This window comes from Epinephelus lanceolatus, chromosome 19 (genome assembly GCF_041903045.1).
Source record: "Epinephelus lanceolatus isolate andai-2023 chromosome 19, ASM4190304v1, whole genome shotgun sequence".
In the NCBI taxonomy this organism is placed as follows: domain Eukaryota; kingdom Metazoa; phylum Chordata; class Actinopteri; order Perciformes; family Serranidae; genus Epinephelus; species Epinephelus lanceolatus.
In genome coordinates this window covers 20715431-20734320 of record NC_135752.1, presented here as the reverse complement: position 1 = coordinate 20734320, position 18890 = coordinate 20715431, and the positions used below count along the sequence as shown (strand labels likewise).

The following is an 18890-nucleotide window of genomic DNA, read 5'->3' as shown; positions in this document are numbered from 1 at the left end:
AGTATTCTGAATCTGAATCTGAATCTGATTCATGCACTTGACCCAAAGAGATATGAGTATTTTTGTCTAAATGCTTTCATTAATATTATCTCTGTCAGTTATCAATGCATAGTAAAATGCGCCAAAACTCAGGTGAGCTATGTAAGCCCAGTATTGAATTATGTCCCACAACCTACCTTGGCAAATAACAGAACATGGTATCAAAATTAAGCTGTGTGTAAGTGTAAGAGTGCAGGCAAGTCTACAGGGTCGGCAGGTGGGCACCCTCTCATCCTCCCTGTAAAATTCACCTAAACTCACCTTAAATGTCCATCCAAGCCATACCCACAGTAAACTGAAATCTTGAAAAAAGATGCATGGTCTCAATTCAAAGTAGACACCTACATGACAGAAAATAAACATTTTACACATTTTTCTAAGGTTTCATCTTGGTGCTTTTTTTAAAAAAAGAGGGTAAAACAATGCTCTAAATCTGTGAATATGAGTGAAAAACTATTAAACATAGACAGTGTCTAATGTCTATTTAGAAGCTTTCTGTGTATGAAAACATTTCTAGAAAACCTTAAGTGATAGGAAAGACTGTTTTCCCCCCTTAACACAACAAAGGAGCCATGTGTTTATCATTTCTGTGTGTGTATGACAGTCTATAATGCCAAGAAAGAGTTAAAAACTCCCATGGAGGTGAGGAGTGTCCCTCACTACATAAGCCATCGGGCCAATTGCTGGCCACTGATGAGCTCTGAGGCCAAAGGAAGTAGGGGAGGCACTTCCATCAACGCAGGCCCTTGTTGCCTATTGAAGTATAGACTTTCAGTATGGAAGCTCTTATTGGCTCAAAAGAAGTGTCAATCAAAAGGTCAGGATTCAGCCACCACTTTTACAGAGAGGAGTCGGCAATATTTATATGCAAACTGAAGATATTATGGATAATATATGGAGAAATATGAATGTTTGAAACAATACAACGACCCTGACCTGAAAAGATGCAGAAAAGTTGGTCCACGCTTTTGTTACCTCAAGGCTGGATTACTGTAACTCTCTATTATCAGGTAGCTCTAGTAAGTCCTTAAAAACTCTCCAGCTAATTCAGAATGCAGCAGCACGTGTACTAACAGGAACTAAGAAACAAGATCATATTTCTCCTGTTTTAGTTTCTCTGCACTGGCTCCCTGTAAAATCCAGAATTGAATTTAAAATCCTACTGTTAACTTATAAAGCTGTAAATGGTCAAGCTCCGTCATATCTTAGAGAGCTCATAGTGCATTATTATCCCACCAGAACACTGCGCTCTGAGAACGCAGGGTTACTCGTGGTCCCTAAAGTCTCCAAAAGTAGATCAGGAGCCAGAGCCTTCAGCTATCAGGCTCCTCTCCTGTGGAATCATCTTCCTGTTACGGTCCGGGAGGCAGACACCATCTCCACATTTAAGGCTAGACTTAAGACTTTCCTCTTTGATAAAGCTTATAGTTAGGGCTGGCTCAGGCTTGCCCTGTACCAGCCCCTAGTTAGGCTGACTTAGGCCTAGTCTGCCGGAGGACCCCCATAATACACCGGGCACCTTTTCTCCTTCTCTCTTTCTCTCTCTCGTATCCTATTACTGCATCTTGCTAACTCGGCCATTCTGGATGTCACTAACTTGGCTTCTTCTCCGGAGCCTTTGTGCTCCACTGTCTCTCAGGTTAACTCATATCGCAGCGATACCTGGACAGCGTGACGTGTGTGGTTGTGCTGCTGCCGTGGTCCTGCCAGATGCCTCCTGCTGCTGCTGCTGCCATCATTAGTCATTAGTCATACTTCTACTGTTATTATACACATGATTATTATCACACATGTATACTGCCAGATACTAATATATACTTTCAACATACTGTACCACAGTAGCCAGAACTATAACGATAATATTATTACTTTCACTAATGTTGTTGTAAGCTACTGTCATTACCGTCTGTCCTGCATCTCTCTCTCTCTCTCTCTCTCTCTGTCTCTCTTTCTGTCTCCTTGTGTCATACGGATTACTGTTTTACTGTTAATTTATTATGCTGATCTGTTCTGTACGACATCTATTGCACGTCTGTCCGTCCTGGAAGAGGGATCCCTCCTCAGTTGCTCTTCCTGAGGTTTCTACCGTTTTTTTCCCCGTTAAAGGGGTTTTTTTGGGGAGTTTTTCCTTATCCGCTGTGAGGGTCCAAAGGACAGAGGGATGTTGTATGCTGTAAATCCCTGTGAGGCAAATTGTGATTTGTGATATTGGGCTTTATAAATAAAATTGATTGATTGATTGAATTGACAGCTTGTGGATATCTATGGATGTTATATTGTGTTTAGACTAAATATTTCACTTACATTTGTAAATTAATGGTTTTAAATCTTGTCTAGTAAAGCCTCAATGCATTTTTACTAAATATACATTTAGTGAAAAGGTGTGTTTACATTTTCTAATACAGCTGGGCCTTTCTAGTCATCTGACCACTCAAAGCACTTTTACACTATGTCACATTCATCCATTCACACACACATTAACACACTGATGTCTGAGACTACCATACAAGATACTCAATAACCATTCACATACTCTCACACACTGATGGAACAGCCATCAGGAGCAATTTGGGGGTCAGTGTCTTGCCCAAGGATACCTCGACGTGTGGACTGGAGGAGCCGGGGATCAAACCACCAATCTTCCGATCAGCTGCAGTCTTAAGGCAGTTCTAAATTTGCTTACGGAGGATGAACAAATTCACATGAGAAAATATTAATGAATCCCAGACTTGTGCATAAAACATTTGTAAGCACAGTTTAAGCACAGGTTTGTGTATACACACTGTGAATGAGGCCCAATATATCATGTTAATGAGCACGCTGCCCATGTCACCATAAAACAGCTAGTCTCACCTCAGCAATCAACAAAGCATGCACTTCTGTCTCACACCATTAACCAACGACATGCAGCAACAAGTTGATCCAAAAGCCTGTCAGGCCTGCAGCCACCTAACCCTCAGCAGCATGTTGCTCAATCCACCACACATGCTGGGGGAAGACCCTTCACCTACTTCATCTTAACAAGCACCACACTGTACACTTCTGTCTATTATTGCATCACATGTTGATGTTATAAGTCCTGAACTCATCTATCTTTGTTCCAGTCACTCACCTTTCTTCTATTCCACAGCACTGGAAATGGTAGCAGTGTCAGCCATGTTGTTTAGTGCCTGCTTTTGGCTCTGCCCTCTCACACCCAGCTCAGTTAGCAGGGAAAATACTGATCTGCTAACAAAACCTGCTGTTACCTTCAGAGCTTTCTGCCAGAAAGCCTTTACTCGGTTAGATTTAAGGAAATGATTGTGTTTTGGTTTAAAAAGAACAGATTTCTGCCAAGGTAAACACTAGGACAGCATCCCCATTTACTTTATAATATTGCCACATGGATGTTTTGGGGCAGACACCCTTCTTCAGCGCATAATCTGCCAACATCGCAAACAATATCCACAAGTGGGGTTAATTATAGATTATCACAACCAGCAAAACCAAAACAACAAGTAGATCCCAGCAGGAGGAGCCTTTCCTGGCACAGAATCTCATCACAGAGTACTAAAACATGAAATACCAACGAAACAACTCAAAAACAAAAGCCCTGCAGGCATGTGTGCAAAACTCCTGCAGCCATCCACCACTGGATGGACCTGAGGGTACAAACTTCTGCTCCCAACTCCTGACTCTGTATATTTCCCTCAGGTCATTTCTATTGCATCCTCCCATAATACTGTCATAAAATATACAACACTGACCACAACACAAGATCTGGTTTTAGATTAGTGGCAGCAGTCTCCTGAGGGACTATGAGCTATTATCCTCTCACATTTTCCAGTGCCTCCCTATCTTTAGCTGCCCTATTTCATGCCTGTTCAAAATTACTTGCCCACTGACTTGTTTACTGTCGCAAACAAACGAAATCCTATCTTGTGTCAATTTTTGCACACACTTCTTTTACACCCTTGTCTACACTTTCTCAACTCATCACCTGGCCCTGTTTAGCCTGAGAGACTGCTTTTGCACATCCAAGATCCTCTTCTTGCCTCTAAATTTTCTCTACAACCAGGTTCCTGCTGCCAGCTGCTGTTGCTTTGCTCCATACAGGCTGTGTTATGCTCAGCCCAAACCCCCCATACCAATACTGCACCTGCCTTAAAATATCCCCATGTGTAAATGCATCCTGAGCCTGTAAATCTGCCTCTCCTCTCCGCTGAGACTGTTGGTGCTGTACTGCCACATCCCTAGACTCTGACACCATCCTCTCCAGCCTTTTGCACATTAAACTCCTCCATTGAAGAAGTTATAAGGGGCTCCAAAATCCCTTTTCATCAAACAGCTCCTGTCTGAATGAGGTAGAAATTTAAGGTACCAAACAAGACACCAAACCTATAGAGTGATGATGATGTTTTACTGGTGATCATCACAGGAGCCAAGAGGTTTCCTACTGGAAATATACACACCATCTCCCCCTTGTGTTGAAGGTTTATGTGGCCATAGGCAGCACTGGACAGGATGTATGTAAATCATATCAATGTGCTCTCCCTCAGCATTGAAATGACATCTTATACAGTTCATATACAGTACATTTAAAACACACTGTATATAGTCATGTGTCTGGCCACTCACTATACATATGTCCCTGTGTAAACTGCCTATAGATAGGGATTAACATAAGGAAAATCTCCTAAAATTAAACTATTTATTAGTGGAAAACCAACTTTAAAAAATCCTGCTGAGGTAAAGGCAAGATTAGTGTTGCTTTAAATATTAGTTAATAGAAACAATTTACTGTCAACTAAGATTCAGTTCGACATTACTATAAATAGCAGTGGAAAAACAGCTGTCTCTCATGGCACTAGACCCTTACAGTTCCCGAGGGCTTTGCCCCAGCTGAGGGTCAGCACCACGGACAGCGACAGTCAGTGCCACCTTTGCCAGAGCACATTCAGCACCTCGGTCAGCGAACGCCACACTGGACCACTGGGGACAGTCAGGCACAGGTGCATGCTGAGGCTGTCTGGATCTGCCATGGCTTGTTAGTTTGTGTCTTGCCTGGCCTGCTGCTTGTGCTTTGTTTCTCCCTTTAGGTCCAGGAAGGTGAAGATTATATTGGTGCATCTGGCCAGTACATCCAGATGGAATGGGTTTAGGAATTTATGCAGGCTTTCAAAAGGAGCAGGGATCTGACAGCTGAAGTGTCCTTTTAACCTGACACACTTTTACATTACATAAAGAGACTTCCAGCACAAACACTGACACATGGAGGCAAATTGAGATATAGCAGCACCTATACTGTACCAGATCATTCATATATAACCTGGTATTTACTATTCCTCCCCACAGGCTAACCATGTGTGATCATGTGCAATTAGCTCATGAATTATCAGATTGGCTCTCCTCCATGCTGGCTGGAAGATTTGGCAATGTACCAGCTCACATGTTCAGTCTTGTTGCCCTCTGCTGCAGTCACCTGCAGGGCTGAAATCCAGAGTTTGGGTGGAGCTTTGTGGTTTCAGTGTTAACTTTACTGAATCAGCTTTCACCTGAAGTTAAAATGAGTCAAGTTGGAGATAGAGTGTCTGAGGTGCTGGCAGCTTTATTGTGCTCATGTTCCCAGTCTGGGCTTGTGCCACTCTACACAGCTTAAGGGTAGCCTGGTCATCTGGAGACTTTTGGGATTGTCAATATGTGCTGCAACATCAAAAACACACAGAAATCTTATTCTGCTTGGTAGCCCTTCAGTCGCCAGTAGTAGAAAAAAAAAATCTTACATAATATAACACCTTTTTTGATTTCATACTCTTTTGACTTTAGCCCTTTGTTTCTTTCATAACTTCCATTTTTCTTCAGCTGCACAGAGCTAAAGTTACAATCACAGTGATTACAATGGCTCAAATGCCAGTTCAACACAATAAATCAGCAAAAAAAACCCAAACAATGGACAACAAGGGCAGACAAGGGCCAACAAGGGTCGACTAGTGCCAATGGTGTGGGACACACACACTTGGAGTGTGAGGGCTCTAAGGAGAATGGTTACTGACTTCTAGAGAACCAAGGAGAAAGTCCATCTCTCCCTACTCATACATGGAGAAGCAGTGGAAAATATGAAAAACTTCAAGTCCCTTAGAGTGTCAAAACACCTGACATGGACCTCCATCACCTCGCACCTGGTCATAACAGGCCCAACAAAGACTCTTCTTCCTCAGGAAACTAAAACAGGCCCAGCTCTCACACAAACTGCTATGAAATCTTTACAGGAGCATCCTGATTAACCGTGCCACTGTTAGTAAGCGAAAGGATCTACATTGTGTGGCGAAGGTGGCCCAGCACATTGTCTGGATTGAGCTCCCAAACCCGGATATTATCTGTGCCAGTCGATCAGAGGCACCACACACTAAGAACTTCCTGTTTGAACAGCTGCCTTCCAGCAAATAGTTTAGAACAATAAGATACCACACAGCTTCCTTCCCTAAAAATCTACCTACTGGTAGAAATAAAGTAACTTAAACTTGAGAGCTTTGGCCTCCTTCTCAAACCTCCCTGCCCAACAACAGAAAAGATGACAGGAACTGTGAGCGCACACACACACCGACATCAAGGACTGTGAAACAAACACACACGCAAAAAACATTAGAAACAAAGATTTAACATTTATTTATTATTTATAACTTTCATCCCTGCAAATTTGTAACCTTGTAAATGTGTAAATTTAATTTAATTTTAAAGTGTGATCTATAAACTAAATATATTATTATTGGTAGTAGTGGTAGTAGTATTACTTGCATAAGTCTTCAGAACATTATGCTGCAATCACTTCTTTTATCTATTTGCTTAATTTTTACAGCACAGGGAGAAGCCTTATGAAATAGCTGAGTATAATGACACTAAAGATCATTCATTCACCCCTCAGTCAGGGCAGGGGTGTAGATTTCTTTTCAACAGTGGCAAGGACACATATTAAACAGGAAGTTGGGGGTCCTTCACTATAAAATTTTGAGCATCATACACTTAATTTTCTGCATTCTTGTGTATTTCTATGCCTCAGTTTGTTCTTTTTCTGCATCAGTTTATGATAAAAATGTCATTAATTTTGCCCAAATAAAGCTACTTTCATGTTTTAATTGAAGGGGAATGCTTTTGTTGTAAATACTGAGGGGGGAGTGTCCCCTGTGTCCCCTGTAATCTACACATTTGATCCAGTAGCTGTGTGTGTTTCCCAATACTGTTGGTTAGTGAGAAGTGGAGCTGCGGGAGCTAAAAAAAAAAAAAAAAAAAAAGACAAAAGGGGGAAAACTGTGCCAAGTTGCCTGGAACTGATAAAACAATGAACTCATTTACAGCAATTCAGACATCAGTTAAACTTCCAAAAAAAAAAAACACCAACATCTGGAAATAACCGTGAGGTCATAGTTATTCCCACAGGGTTTGTGGGGTGAGAGTGGGATGATAAATACAGATTTACACGCTGTAGTCATTTTCGTAGTGATGCTGTCCAGTAACTCCGTCCCATTGCTCCTCGGTTTCACTTCAGCACAGCAGACAGTTGATGGAGGGGAGGGGTAAACCCACGTTCAGGATTAGGCAGGGTTCATATGTGTGCGCACTGAGCGGCAGCAGCAACAGTTTCCCTTTGACGCAAAGATTCCTGGACAGGCGCTGCAATGGCTAAGAAATACAAGCCGTGGATGTTGTGCTGCTTCATCTTGGCTGGTGTGATTTGCGCGGTTGCCCTCATCTGTCTTTGCATCGTCTCACTTGTGGGCAGAGAGTGTCCCAGCGGGAGCTTTACGCACGCGGCTGTGGCTGCGGACTCGCGACTTTGCTCCGAGATTGGCAGGTAAGTCACCTTCTGCAAAGTTGTGTTGAGTTCTAAGAAATCAGAGCTGAAGTTGGCTCCGTGCACTGTATCTACAAACCTCTAAACTGAAGTGTGAATGCTGTTTTTTCTTTGTTGGGGGAATTTGTGAGTTAAATAAGGTTGTGTTAGATACAGTGTACAGCATGCCCATCACTTTATTTTATTCACAAAAATGGCTTTAGTTACTCATAACTCTGCGTATTGCCAGGCTGCACTCTCCCTCTGCTCCTGTGGGTGAGATAAAAAGCTGAACTGAGCAATGGGATAAGCAGTTTAAGAGATTTGATAGGCTCTGTTTGAAGAATAGAGATAATGCCTGCAGAACTGTGTGCAGACAGGCCCTGATTCTCCTCACCTCTTGTTGATAGACGTTGAAACTAGCCTGCTGGATGTGACAGTAACAGAAAAAACAGGTTTCCAAACCGCATGCTGATCCTAATCTATCTAATATGGATGGCACAGATTTACTTTGTTTTTAATCTACTCATTGATGCAGTCATTTGTTCAGTGGTGAGCCACAGTATGGACTTTATCAATCTATCATCATAGTAACTCCAAATATAGAATAAAGGTGAGGGTTTTTTTTTTTTTTTTGCATCACTGGAATGTGCATGAAGCTCTTCCTGCTTTTGTGTTCAGTTGCAGAGCTTTTTTCTGTCCACATGTTCATTTCCCACTTCACAGCAGAGACAATGAATATGAGCTCAATGAGTGATGTACTGAGGAAACACGTTCATTTGATGAAAGAAACTTTTAACAACACCCTGTCACTCCTTTTTTCTCTTGAACTATATCATCTGCGCAACATGTGCTTTAAAGTTTTGAAAGCTATAGTTCCTAGTCCTAGTCTGCAGAAAAGGAAAAAAATAGATAAGATAAGATAAGATAATTTAATCTGAGGGAAATTGTTGTGCAGCAGTTGCAGTAAAAAAAGCAGGAAAGACTCTCTTATCTCCAATTTTTCCAAACTAACTTTTTACCCTACTGTTTCAGGTATGGATAGAAACTAATGAAAACACAGTAAATACAAATATACAACCTACATTTGCTTTTGTCCTTCTGCAGACAATATCTCATGAAAAGTTCAGTTTACGATGTAAAGACATAAACCAGTGTCAAACATTCATGTTCACATAGGACTCTTTTAGTGAGATTCTTCGTTAGATTTTAGTCTGTCATTTGACCTCCTGGGATTTTTTTCCTTTGTTAGACCCTGCAACCTTTAAGGCCTGAGTTCACTTGACGTTAACAGAGCCAAAGCATTCCTGACACCCCCTTCTCTTGTCGCTCAGTGAGCACATCTGATGCCATGCCAGCCTCTGAGTGAAAGGACCCATTCAGAGCTCTGGGAGTTGGTTCAGATTTTAGCTTACATGCTCTGTTGTGCAGTTTAATTAAGCTGTGTGAGCCTTATTATAACAAATGAATTTTATTTGTTAAGACAGACAGTTTAGTAGAGTTAAGTTTCAAAGCAACACCATGGCCAGTGCCTTCTTGGTATGCTGCCTGAAATCTACCTCAAGCATTAGCACATGGTTTAAACTTGCCTTTTGGCAGCACTCCTATACTTTGATACCCTGAAACACTGAACCCCCAGGTCTGCAGTGATGTGTGCAACTATCAGAGAATGTGTCCATGTGTGTCTGTGGGTGGGCAGATATCTTGCCAGGGAGTGAGTGACTGTGGGTTCATACATTTCCCATAAATTCAGTGTGAATGACTGGGAACATGTTTTCCAGGAACATCCTCCAGCAGGGAGGCTCGGCAGTAGATGGCGCCATTGCAGCTCTTCTGTGCACATCTGTGGTCAACCCTCAGAGCATGGGGATTGGAGGGGGATCTTTCTTCACCATAAGAAATAAAAAAGGTGGGTCTTCTCATTGATTTGTGCAACCACAATTGATAATGACTGATTAGGCTGATCATTCTGAATTGCTGGTCTCTTCTCAGGCAATGTTAAAGTCTACAACTTCAGAGAGACCGTCCCGCAGTCTTACAAAACTAACCTGTTAAATGACTGTCCCAAATCATTCGGAGTGATCACAGGTAGGCCGAACAGTCTATCGGTGTAAAGTAGCTTATTATAAACATTTCCTACCCACACTTCCTCTTGTGGTGTCATCTCAGTAACTCATGGATCATTTTCAACACCATTTTTCTCTTAAGAAATTAGTAAATTTACAACCTTTTTTCTAGGCTACTGTAGAAACAATGTCAGTCTCAGTAGACGAGAACCTGCTGCCTATTTTAACAGCTCATTCTAAGGTAACAAAGGTGATGACTGATGGTGATTATTATTATTCTTTTTCTGACAATATATCCCCTTAAATCCTAAAAACGGAACCTTTAAATTTGCTTGAAATCACCACCTATCACAGAAGAAGACTCAGTAGGGCTTAAATTGCTCAAATTTTATGAATGTAACCACATTTGTTGATCTTAACAAACAATATCATCAGGAGTCAAAAACATTGTATTGCTCCTCCTTCTTTCCCACATACAGTAAGTCCACCTGAAGTTTTGATCATTGGTTTCCATCATTTGTTTAATGCAGCTGCACTGTTTCCCACCTGTTCACTGTAGGCAGCCAGTGGATCGGCGTTCCCGGAGAGCTGCGTGGTTATGAGGCAGTTCACAAACAGTATGGGAAGCTGTCTTGGGCCAAGCTGTTTGAGCCAACAATTAAACTGGCCAGGGACGGCATCCCTGTGCCAGCGTATCTTGGACGACTTCTGGAGGACAGATTAGTGAAAAATCACGTGGAAAGTTCATCTCTCTGGTACGGCACCTCACCTACTGCTTATAGTGACTGAGAGCTTTTGAAGGTCTCCAAAAAATATAATTGTTAACATAAATGTTACTTTGAGAATATCTGCTTTGCAGGAACACTATTAATAAATGACTTAGGGCACTGAAGCCTTGTCACTGCAGAAATCCTGGAGCAAAGGCCTCTCCTATAAACTCTGCTTTAACTCATTTAATGCTAGTTTTACATTAACACCTGGGTTAACAATTGACTGTGTATTTAACTTTAAGAAATTCATGTTACGTAATAGTTTCACACAGTTGACACGCTCATTCGAACACTTTCTGGGATTAGTGATTAGTGTTTTATTCTTATAACAGAAGGGGGCACACAATTAGTTCCCAACGTAACATTTCAGGAGCAGGGTTTTCTGACCCAGACATAAAAGCAGTGGTCACCTTCTCTCAGATTTGTTGTTGTGAAATGTTGCGAGTGTGCTTGCTTCTTGTCTGCCTCTGTCAGCTCAAAGGTAGGACCCAAATGCAGACCAACAGACCATTTGAGTCCTTAACAAAAAGCGAGCTTTAATGTAGCCAATTGAAAACATCCAGAATAGGCAGGCAACTAAAAGTCCAAACAGAACAAAAAACAAGCTGAAAAGGAAAACCAAGATGAACAGAAATGAGCACAAGAACAACACAGGGATGAATGCAAGAACAACCACAGAATGCACCCAGGCGAACTGACAAAGGGAAACACACAGGTAGATATACACAGAAAACTAATCACAAGGTCGAGACACAGCTGGAGCGGGAGGACATGGGCAAAGGGAGGGAAATGGAGATTGGCTAACAGCAAAGGTGGAGCAGACAAGACTAATACAGAACAGGTGTGAAGGGAAGACTCTGGGAACAGGGAAGGACTAATGAGACTGGTGTGACAGAAAATATGCATTAAAACGCACAAAGACAGGAAGTAAAACCAGACACGACACATGAGGAGAGAATCTACAAAATAAAACAGGAAGCATGATATTATTGTATAACATGTTCTCATATGTTCTGTTACATGGATGCTTGTCTCCAGTGAAGTTTTCTGCCACAAGAACAAAACCATCCTGCGCACAGGAGACACCATGAAGTTTCCTAAACTTGCAGAAACCATGGAAACAATTGCAAAGCAAGGGGCAGATGCCTTCTACACTGGCAAGATAGGACATGACTTAATCCAAGACATACAAGCTGCAGGTTGGTGTCATTTAAGCACTAGTTTGGCAAGCTGCAGGTGTATACTTGAACAGACAGAAAAAAGAATGCACTTGTTTGTGATGTTAAGAAAAAAAAAGTAGAAAAGTAAAGAGAATTTAAGATGAACAAGTTGTTTGTAAATCTCTCATGTTTTTCTTAGACGGGACTCTAACAATGGAGGACCTGAAGTCCTTCCAGGTACGGCTGGAGAATGCATTGACAGTCCGAGTGGGAAGCGCTCAGATGCACATCCCTCAACCACCATCAGGGGGCCCCTTGCTCGCCTTCATTCTCGGATTGATGAAAGGTTTCATGTACCGTGTGATAACTCCTGTGATTCCTTAAACTGACCTGTCGTAGCAATTTCATTCAATTCTAAAATCTTTGACTTGTACTCTTATGAAAAGATAGCAGAGAAAATAGTTTTAAAGTTAATTGTTGTTCTCCTTTTTCCACAGGGTTCCCCTTGAGTCCAAACTCTCTGGATGGTGACCAGAAGATTCAGCTGTACCATCGTTACATAGAGGCAGTTAAATTCGCTAATGGACAAAAGCGAAGTGTTCGTGATCCTGTATTTAATAACACAGAGGTTGGAGTCTGAGATAGTTATTGTTTTTTCCATTATTCTTAGGACAAAAGATTTTAAAGAAAAACAAGTTAAAAGTGCCAAAAATCACTTTCTAACAACTGTTAAAGCTGCACTAATCATATTAACTTAATTAGCGATGAGATGTTCACTTGCAGAGAATTATCACTCGATCCTGCAGTTCCTCCAGCTCTATGCAGCGTTTTAGCAACTTGCAGCTCATTGTTTTGGTTTATGTGGCATTACACAAGGGCATTAACCACCAAGATTGTGATTGCTATCTAATCAACTTGACTTTGCCAAATAATGACCAACTTCCACATCATACACCAATCAGCTAAAACATTAAAACCACTGACAGGTGACATTAACAACATTGGTCGTCTTGTTACAATGTACTGTTCTGTTGGGAAAATTTGGATTCTGACATTCATGGCATTGACCTGGCCTCCAAAGTCCTCAAATCCCAGTCTGATCAAACATCTGTGGGACGTGCTGTTACTCCACCTCACAACCCACAGGACCCAAAAGATCTGAAGCCAACGTGTTGGTGCCAGACACTATAGGACACCCCCAGAGGTCCTGTGTTCATGCCTTGACAGGTCAAAGCCAAGTCCGTTCCAAGGACGACCCACCGTGGATCGGGGGTACCAGCACATCCCTCAAATGTTGGATCAGATTGGGATCTGAGGTATTTGGAGGCCAGGTCATGGCCATTGCCATAAGGGGGTTTACTTGGTCTGCAATGGTGTTCAGGTGGGTGGAGTGCATCAGGTAGCATTTACATGAATGCCAGGACCCAAGGTTTCCCAATGGAATATTGCACTGTAACAAGATGATCAATGTTATTCACTTCACCCACCAGTGGTTGTAATGTTTTGGGTGATCGGTGTATGTGCTGTTAGTGAGAAGGGAGAAGACAGCAAGTGGCCCAGTATTCAGGAGTAATTGGTGGAGAAACCTAATGTTAGCATGTACACCAATGACAAATTAAAGGCATACAAGTCGCTAGATGCTCACAACTACATCATCTGTGGCCATGTGTAGAACGTTTAATACCATGACATAGACTCAGGGTTTTCTTGAAACCCTCCTGCGCCAAAGACAAGGAAACAAGTCCACTATGTTTGAAGCTTGGATTATAAACAAACCAGAAAAGTGATGTTACGTCCCAATTGGGTATCGTATAGGGTTGTATTGTTTTCTATTGTTCGCTTTCTAGCTAGCATAGTTCAGAGCTCAATGATATAGCTGTTGTGCAAACATGAATTTTGCTTCAGTTTTACTGTAACACGTAGTTTTGATCATGTCCTCAGTTCAGTGGCAGTCAACATGTTTAATAGCTTGCAGCCATAGCCAGACCATGTTAACTGGTGACTTTCGGCCAAATGCATCCATGGTTGCTTGTCGTAAAATACTTAAATGGTTGGCGAAGATAATAAACAAATAAAAAATTAATTACCTTAAAATGAAGGTAAAATTGAAGGCTTTTACGAGGACACCTACATGCTCTGTTCATGTTTTCAACAGCTGCCATCACTATGAGCAACCATGACACATTCAGCTGAGTCTCCACTTAACACACTCATTACACTGAAACATGTTGCTCGCAAACAGACATGATCCTGTTGGAATTGTGTAGAATTTGAGTCCGGTGATGGATTATTGAGTCTGACATCTAAACATCAAACAACCAGACATTTTAATGCTGGCAATAGTTTTATATGGCTAGACCATATTGACACTTTTATTGCCAACATGTGTGCTTATATTTGGCTGTAAAAGCGTCTGTTATATCCTGTTCCTCATCATGATTTTTTCTCTTTCAGAGTGCAGATCATTTGATTGATCCTGTCTTCACTGATCACATCAGGGGCATGATTTTTTTGAACCGCACCCATGACAACTCCTACTACAGCAATACCAAGCCCCCCCCTGATCACGTTGGGACGACACACGTGTCTGTCCTGGATGAAGATGGACTGGCTGTCTCTGCCACCAGCACCATAAACCATTTGTGAGCAGGAAGCCTCTTGAAGTGAAAGAGTTCTGCATCTACTTTGAATGACATCAAATCTACTGTGATGTAATACTTACCAGCTCAGTCCTCTTTGTTTTGTTTTATAGATTTGGAGGAGGCATTTACTCTCCCAAAACAGGCATCATCCTCAACAATGAGCTGTCTGACTTCTGTGACAGAGCAGACACAGTGAGGCCAGGTAGAGTCGCAGACACAAACATGGACTTTTAACCTCAGACAATAAAATTAAAGACATTACTTAATGTAGCCATTGAAGTCTCTTTTCTGTCTGATATGGAGTGTAATCGGTGTCACAGGTGAACGGCCTCCGTCCTCAATGACCCCAGTAATATTGGAGTCAAAGTCTGGAGGACTACTTGTGATTGGTGGATCGGGAGGAAGCATGATCACCTCAGCAGTGGCCTTGGTAGCTCGATTGAACTCTGTTTGCATACTTGTTAATCTGCGTCCTCATTTGTTTGCTTACATGATTCTATTTCCTTCTTGCAGTCTATAATTAATCGCCTGTGGCTTGGGATGAATCTGACAGAAGCCATTGCTGCACCTATAGTGTTTGTTGACTCCAACAACAATGTGAAATTTGAGGATCATTTTGACAAGGTGAGACACTCATGTTCTCATCCTCAGTGTCCATTAATAACATTTGAATTCACTAGACTGTGACCGCCTATCTAATGAATAACATTTCTATTAATTTTAATGGGTTCTGATGGAAATTACCAGGACGTAATCCTACAATGTCCGCTTCAGTTTACCTGTAATCAGTTTTGAAATCTGAAGTGGGAAGGATAAGTGGTATTAATTTGTGTGTGTGTGTGTGTGTGTGTGTGTGTGTGTGTGTGTGTGTTTTGTGCCTTCAGTCAGTGAAAGATGGCCTCAAAGCTCTTGGACACAAACTTGTGGAATGGAAATACTTCTTCAATGTAGTCAACGCTGTGGAAAAGGAGAATGGATGCATTGTGGCTGTATCGGACAGAAGGAAGAATGGAGTGTCAGCTGGATACTGACCTCACAGACCAGAAGGAAACACCACCTTCCCAATAAAATCTGCCCAAATGACTGACTGAACCTTCAGCCTTAAGAACAGTGAATACACCAGCAACAAAATGTGAGGTGCTTGGGCTCTTTTCAGATGAGAAACACAATCAATCAACAAACTGCTTGACTCAAAGGTCCAGTGTGGGGGGCATCTATTTGCAAGAATGATAGGTGTTATTCATAATGTTTCCATTAGTTGATAATGAAAATAAGAACTGTTGTGAGTTTGTTACCTTAGAATGATCTGTTTAAATCTACATATGGAGCGGGTCCTCTTCCACAGAGTCTACCATATTGTGCTACAGTAGCCCATAACGGACAAACCAAGCACTGGCTCTAGATAGGGCTATACGCAATTTTACGTTTTTGCCACACCCACTGTAGTTTACCTACATGCTTGGCACATAGGAGAAGTTGAAGTTCTGCAACCTCACAGCTAAATGCCACTAAATCGTGCACACTGGACCTTTATGGGATAATTCCAGTTTATTATAACCTTGGTCTTCTTTTTGTACACATCGGTCAGACAGCATTGAACTCACCATTGTAATTGCACAGATTTTTGAAATGTGCAACATGGCTCTAAAGAGGTCAGATGGAGTGAGAAACACAAGTGGTCAGATGATCAGATTATCTAAACCTCTTGTCGTCCAAAGTTGCACAAATTTTGCAAATTCTTTGTGGTATTTTGACTTTTTTCTTTTTTTAATGTCTACTATTTTCACTTTTGCACCAGAAAGGTTGATAGTAATTCCTCTTTGCACAGAAAAAACTGTGTGCATGCACAACCACAGCAAGTGCTTTGGATCATCGTTGAACCAAGAAGTCGCTCTCAACTGTCAGAGACTGTTATGCTTAATTTCCACTGCATGGTTCAGCTCAACTCGGCTTGTCTTGACTCAACCCACTTTTGGTACCAGGCGCTATTCTCCTTCTCGTTTTTCACTGCAGATAGTACCCCTCAGTGCAGGCAGGACTCTCATCTGATCAGCATAGGAACATTGATGAAACTGTCGTGACATCATCATCAATGCAATACTTGCAGAATTGTTTCATTAGCAACAATGTCTACTAAGGAGGCAGGTTGGGGTGGTGGATTGGTTACAAAACACAGGACTTTTCCTAGGAGATGTGTCTTTGGACCCATGTAAACTCAGAATGAACTTTGAGTCATTTTAAGGTAATTTAAGGTAATAACTTTACCTCCCCAGACCAAACCTCTGTAACTTTATGTTAAGGACAAAACTTAATTTTGGAGCGCTAATTCGAAGGATGTCATACGAACTGTTCTATGAGGATACGTTGACCAGGTACTATCCACAACTTTTGCCAATGGAAAACCAAAACAGACCAAGTCAAGTTGAGCAGAGCCATGCTGTACCATTCCATGCAGTGGGAATGCAGCATCAGAGACCGACTTCTTCCCCCCAAATGCACAGTTCAGGAAATGATCCTAAAAGTTCTTTCTTGATATTTTAAACAGCAGTTCAACAAAATGATCTTAACTCACTGTCCACATATTAGGTTTTTCTGAAATTTTCAACTGCATCTCACAGTCTTCATCACCAAATGGAGTCTGCTCTGTTGTCATGACAATTGAGATCTCTGGAAAAGCCAATAAATAGACTATGAAGAAAATTTGGGTAGCATTCACCCCCAAGGTTTGACAAAGACATTCGAGTAACCATGGAAACTGTTTTATTGACTGACTACTTGGGTTTCTTACCCTGTCAGTGTTCTTTTTAGTGATGTTGTGATATTCCCAGATCTTAGTAATAAACTTGGTGACTGCTACTACAAAAATAAGACCCAAGTTGTGATAATAAACTGGACTCACCCTTTGAGCTGATCAGACTGCTTCATATATAAAGCCTTTTTTAATACAGCCAGTCCTCACACACATGCTGACACACCCTGTGTTGTAGGATTACACACTCCTGACCAAAGTGTACGGTTGCAGCAGCAAGCCATAAAAGAAAATCTGCTGCAGTCCGACAAAACAAAACCAACCGCTGCGTCATGCTAGGTTTGTTAATATCACCGAGTGTTTTATTATCTGACTGACAATCTGCATAAAAACTGTTTATTACAGATGAGCCATGTAACCCTTTTGAAGTGAAATCCTGATGGACATGTGAGTTAAAGGCCCAAACAGGGAACATTTACTGTGACCTTAAAGATTATGCTGTATGTGAAACAACCCTGTTCAAGGCCCTGAGGATGTTGTGATCTTTGTTTGAAGATCAAGAAATACTGTAGAAAGAAAAAAAAAGTTGATTCACAATGAACACAATTTTCTAAAAAATAGTAAGTGTATTTTTACACCACCAACATGTCATTTTGTATTTTCTGTGTTTTAATGTGTCAAAATGTTTTGTAAAATAACTACACATTTTTACAAGTATTAACTGTGAATATCTGTGTTTTCACAATAAAAAATAAGAGTCCAAACAAAGCTTGATGAGTCTCTGATCTCCAGCAGACATACTTTTCAAACACATAAAAAGATTGCTTGAGCTCATTCTTTGTTCAACCCAAAATCCTTCAATATGCTTTTCACTGTAAACTACAGATCTTTAAACATTTATCCTTTGGTGTTAGTACAGTACGATCAGCAATAATCTGCCTCATGTTTTCCTGTTTGCCTTGTTTCAGAGCAGCACTTTTGCTCTGAGACAAAGGAAGCAGTAATGAGATACATTTCAGTGGAGAGACTTATGAATTAGTAATGATTTCTTAAGTGGATTCTGCTCCGTTTTCCTTTGAGGCACTAGCTGTGAGTTATGAGAACATGCAAATTTGAGTCTGTGTGAAGCACTGCTGTCTTTGTTGTATGACAAATGAGTTAATCTGAATAAGTTGTGACTTTATAGCTTCTTGATATGACCCTCTCTGTGCGAATAACAGCAATTTAAAGCATAATTTTACACCATGAAGAAAATGTCTTTCACTCAAAGCAGAAGCAGTGAAATAATCTAGCGATGACTCTGTGACTTCAACTGTTAGCGCACTTTTAGCCACAAAGTCCCCTGATGAAGCAAATTATCTCAACAATTAGTTATTTGATTTTATTACAGATTCAGTTGGTTTGTGTTTGTCATTATTTTTTAACTGTCATAATGCTATGCAAAGCAGTTGGTCACATTAAAGCCACGTATACGTTGATATACAGATTTCTTTAATGCCTAAGGGGTGAGTAAATTGTCTGAGTTGCATAACTCTGAAGTTCATTCTAACTATGTGGAAGTGAGTTTGTGCCTTAATTGGGCCTTCAAGGAAAATTCTAGTGTGAGTCGTTCATTTCTGCATTCATCATCTCCTTGAAAATAACTGTAACCGCACTA

At 41.2% G+C, this 18890-nt stretch overlaps 1 protein-coding gene across 1 annotated transcript; it reads left to right on the top strand.

The window, feature by feature from the left end:
• The first annotated feature begins 7517 nt into the window (after window positions 1-7517).
• ggt5b (gamma-glutamyltransferase 5b) lies at window positions 7518-18001 on the top strand. The gene is made up of 12 exons (XM_033647481.2): window positions 7518-7867; window positions 9628-9755; window positions 9839-9934; window positions 10472-10667; window positions 11721-11881; window positions 12042-12188; window positions 12340-12470; window positions 14297-14484; window positions 14595-14686; window positions 14805-14914; window positions 14998-15108; window positions 15369-18001. The coding sequence occupies exons 1-12, from the start codon at window positions 7692-7694 to the stop codon at window positions 15513-15515; spliced, it is 1683 nt and encodes a 560-aa protein (XP_033503372.1). The 5' UTR covers window positions 7518-7691; the 3' UTR covers window positions 15516-18001.
• The last annotated feature ends 889 nt before the right edge of the window (window positions 18002-18890 follow it).